The sequence below is a fragment of the Morone saxatilis genome, unplaced genomic scaffold, assembly GCF_004916995.1.
Source record: "Morone saxatilis isolate NCDOM2014 unplaced genomic scaffold, NCSU_SB_2.0 Contig10, whole genome shotgun sequence".
In the NCBI taxonomy this organism is placed as follows: Eukaryota; Metazoa; Chordata; class Actinopteri; family Moronidae; genus Morone; species Morone saxatilis.
Genome location: NW_023339652.1, coordinates 9,330,926 through 9,334,837, shown reverse-complemented (window position 1 = coordinate 9,334,837; position 3,912 = coordinate 9,330,926). Strand labels below are relative to the sequence as shown.

Below are 3,912 nucleotides of genomic sequence, written 5' to 3'. Positions count from 1 at the left end.
ACCGACTGAGCTAGCCGGGCTACACCAAAGGAAAAAATGCTTCCGATTTCGGAGCTGCGTGGGCTGAACACTCAGAAGGTCGGAGGCTTTGATTCCTCAGACCCAACACCAAAAGTTTATAGATTAAATTTGGCCACAGTATGTCATTATACTAGTGTGATAAAATGTGTCAGGAGAAGGATTCAATCCCATTCCTCTTTTTGGAGACCAGAATTAACTCTTTAAATCCGATTTCGGGGCTGCATTAACTCTCATGGGATGAACACTCAGAAGGTCAGTGGTTTCCTGGGTTGACTCCTCAGACCCAACACCAAAAGTTTATATACAAAATTATGCAGTATATAGAGTACTTAATTCTGGCGGCCCCTGTGGACAAAAGTGGTAGTGTTTCCACCGCCTCATTTCATTGATTTAAAGGTGAATCTGACCAAATCCGACACAGTGGCTGGCATTAAGAATAAATATATAGAACCAGTCAATCTTCTCGCTGAGGGTCTTTGTTGGTTTGTTTATGTGGGTCATATAGAGGCATCAGAATTAAATTGAGACTGTTTCATAACCAGTTAAAAACTGCTTGTAGTACGTTTAAGTAAGGTTTTAAATGCTGGACTTTTACTTGTAGTGAAATATGCTCACAGTGTGCTACTTTTACTGCAGTTAATGATCTGAATATGTCACTATTAATCCGACTTGAGTCTAGGCTGTTAGAAACATTTTTGAATGAGTTGTTGGACATTTAAGACAATAGTAATGGTGTGGCTGGGCTGTGTGTGTGGTAAAGAACTGGAACAGGATGAGGCCTGGTGTACGGAATAATGTCATTATTGAGGGTGGATAGGAAAATAAACCATTGGTGACAAGATAAGAAGCACAGTTTAGTCTGCGTGTGAAAGGGGAAGATAGAGAGAGTGAAGGAAAGGAGGGGAAGGAGAGGTCAGAGAAAGCAGGGAAATTAAACAAAAGGAAAGATGTTTCAAAGTCCATCTTTATCATTTATGCTCAGTGGTCTAATCACAAATCAGTCCTTGCCACAAAATGTTTATTTTTTGTGTGAAATTCTGGATACTTTCACCAGCCTTTAAATATTCAAAAAGGTTGCTCCATTTTAAGGGGTCCAAATCCAAAAAGTAGGGAACCGCTGCCACAGCTCTAACCTGTCAAATATCAGCTTTTAATGAGACAGATGAAATGACTGACAACAAAATAAAGATAAATCCATATTTTATTCCATTCTCTGATTCCGATTTTTTCAATCCACAGCAAAAGTCATGGTGAGTCCCATCACCATCACCATTCCCAATGACAAACATTATCAGTAAAAAACAGACAACAAAATACTGGATTTACAACACAAGCTCATATCGGACGGAGTTTCATTCCAAAATAAGAACCATTTGACAAATGTTACACAAACTCTTCATCATCATTAAAGCTTGTGAGCAATTTCAACAATTTCAAACCGGTAATGTTTTGGAATGAAACTCCTCATTTACACCCAAATGGCTTGGAGCTTTTTTTAATACACAGCTTAGGGACTGAAAGTTAAACCTTTTTTTTTGGGCCTGTTGAGAAAGCCTTATGATGGTGTAAAATAAGATGTGAGTGTTCAGTGTAAATCCCCATATTTAGGCTTTGTGTCCACCAGGTATGTCTTTATAGGGAGCAGCGGGAGTCTCATGTGGGCAGCGCCAGTCATGGCTTCAGCACTCACTACAGTACAAGACTGAAAAAAAGAAACCCATTAAAGGAGCTTTTGATTGTAGTTGCAACAATTTGAACCTCTAGTGCTCAGTGTTGTAAGCGTAAAAATCATGCTAAGGCTGCCAGCGCTATGGGGAAACATGCGTCATGTGTCATTTCCACTGTAAACAACAAGGACAAGGAACTGATTTGTAGAAAATGTTCCCAGTGGACACAGAACCTCATGTAGGTACAATATACGTTCCCAATAACAGTCTCCTGCTTATGGAACAAATCTGTGGTTACTTGCAAATCACAAAAAAAAAAAAAAGATTTTGACACATTATGTAACATACCAACCCATACATGACAATATTTTCAATGAAACAAGATTAGTCTTTTTATATATATTACCAAAAGCAAAAAAATATAGAGCAATTATTTTATATTCCCTCCCTCCCAAGGGAAAAAAAACAGAAACAAAAGATGTTTCAGTAAGGGAAACATGTTAACTCTAAAGGGATTGTCACAAAAGGGCAAGTGAGGGAACTGGTTTCAGCATGGACACCATAACTGAAACATCCACACTGGTGTTTTTTAATAAAGGGAGTATTGCGAGATTTATTGTAGTTTTTGCCTTTCATCAATCATGGAAAAAAATGGATGAAAGCGTCATGTTCCCCTGATGAAAGCTGTGTTTCGGTTAATTAAATTCTCTCTATACAATTTACACAACTACGCAGAGATAACCGCTGAAAGACAATACAAGTTGGGACGTTTCATCACATATCAGACAAAAAAAAGAATTGGAAGAAAAAATAGTAACTTAAAGTTTAAAAGATAGCAGCAAATGATGTAAAGAATCAAAGGCAGCTGAAATAAACACACTTTTGTATCTGAACCAATCAAATCACAATGTGGTAACAGCGTGTAAGTCTGGCATCAGAAACAACCTGGCAACCTCAGCCCACTCTCACCCTTTTTATACAGTTTGAAAATCTTTTTCCCTCTATAAAATACATCAAGTCATGATTGCAAATCCAACTGCTGATTGCCTGGAAGGACACAAGATGGCCGCTGCAAAGTGTCACAGATGGCAAGTGCAATGAAGGCTCCTTCTGTTTCAGAGTAGTTAGGAAAATATGTGTTTAACGTCTCAACAAACATCAACTATTTCCAATTAATTTGCATGCCAATGAAGCACTTTGAACTGAAAAATGAATAATATTTCCCTCAGCTGGCACAAATGATAGTGACTAAAGACACAATGGAAGAATATTTTTCAGTAATTTTTTTTTGTAGATCCCCTTTTCTGTCTGTAATAATGAGATGAGTGACGGCGGAAGAGAAAGCCTTCATCCTCATGTCCAACACTGTGATTTTATTTGAGTGTCTGGGGGCTTTCTGGAGACTTCTGTTCCTGTGTGTGTGACTCAGTGTTAAATGTTTGCTTGCTTTCCGACTCTGTGTGCTAAATCATGAATGTGCGTCAGCTTTATGTTTCTGTCAGGGTGTGTGCGTTCATGTGTCAGCTGCTGTCCTCCAGAGCGTTGACGACTTGTTCCAAAATGTCGGGGCATCGGTCGGCGATCTGCTGCAGGACCTGATTGGCGTACTCCTGGAGCTCCGCCCCCTCACTCTCGCACAGTGCTAACTCCGCCTCCAACTGAGAGAGAGAGAAAGACACAGAGGGTGGAGATTTTAGACGTTTTGTGCACAGATATCTTGTGAAACAGCTTCTAATGTCTGTATGGTTAGTATGAAGCTGAAGCCAGAAGCTGGTTAGCTTAGCATAAAGACTGGAAAGAGAGAAAAACAGCTAGCCTGGCCAAAGGTAACAAAAACTGCATACCATATTAAAGCTCACAAATTAACAAGTTATATTATTATTGTGATTAAAAAAACACAATATCATGGGAACCTAGTGAGATTTTAAAATTGCTGTGACACAAATTTACCTTTGCACAGATCCCGGCTTTCCCCAGTTTCCAGTTTTATGCTAAGCTAAGCTAACTGGCAACTGGCTGTGGATTCATAGTCAATGAACAGAGTGGTATCAATCTTAGAATCAAACTCTTTGGAAAAAAGCAATTAAGCTTATTCCCCAAAATGTACAACTGTTCCATTAAATTCCACGTTACTATGAGAAGCAAGACGGAGAAGGGACATAAAGGAAATATATAAGAGTTTTTAAATGAATCTATTTTAAATTAAGCACAACAGGCAGAAAGA

General features: G+C 38.8%; 1 protein-coding gene across 1 annotated transcript in view; it reads right to left on the bottom strand.

Annotated features, from left to right (window-relative positions):
• Window positions 1-1,204: 1,204 nt before the first annotated feature.
• Window positions 1,205-3,912, bottom strand: part of LOC118337106 (ELKS/Rab6-interacting/CAST family member 1-like) — a gene marked incomplete at its 5' end in the record, with an annotated part of 101,901 nt that continues 99,193 nt past the window's right edge. The window contains 1 exon segment of the mRNA XM_035673973.1: window positions 1,205-3,346. Coding sequence (XP_035529866.1) covers window positions 3,209-3,346 — 138 coding nt within the window.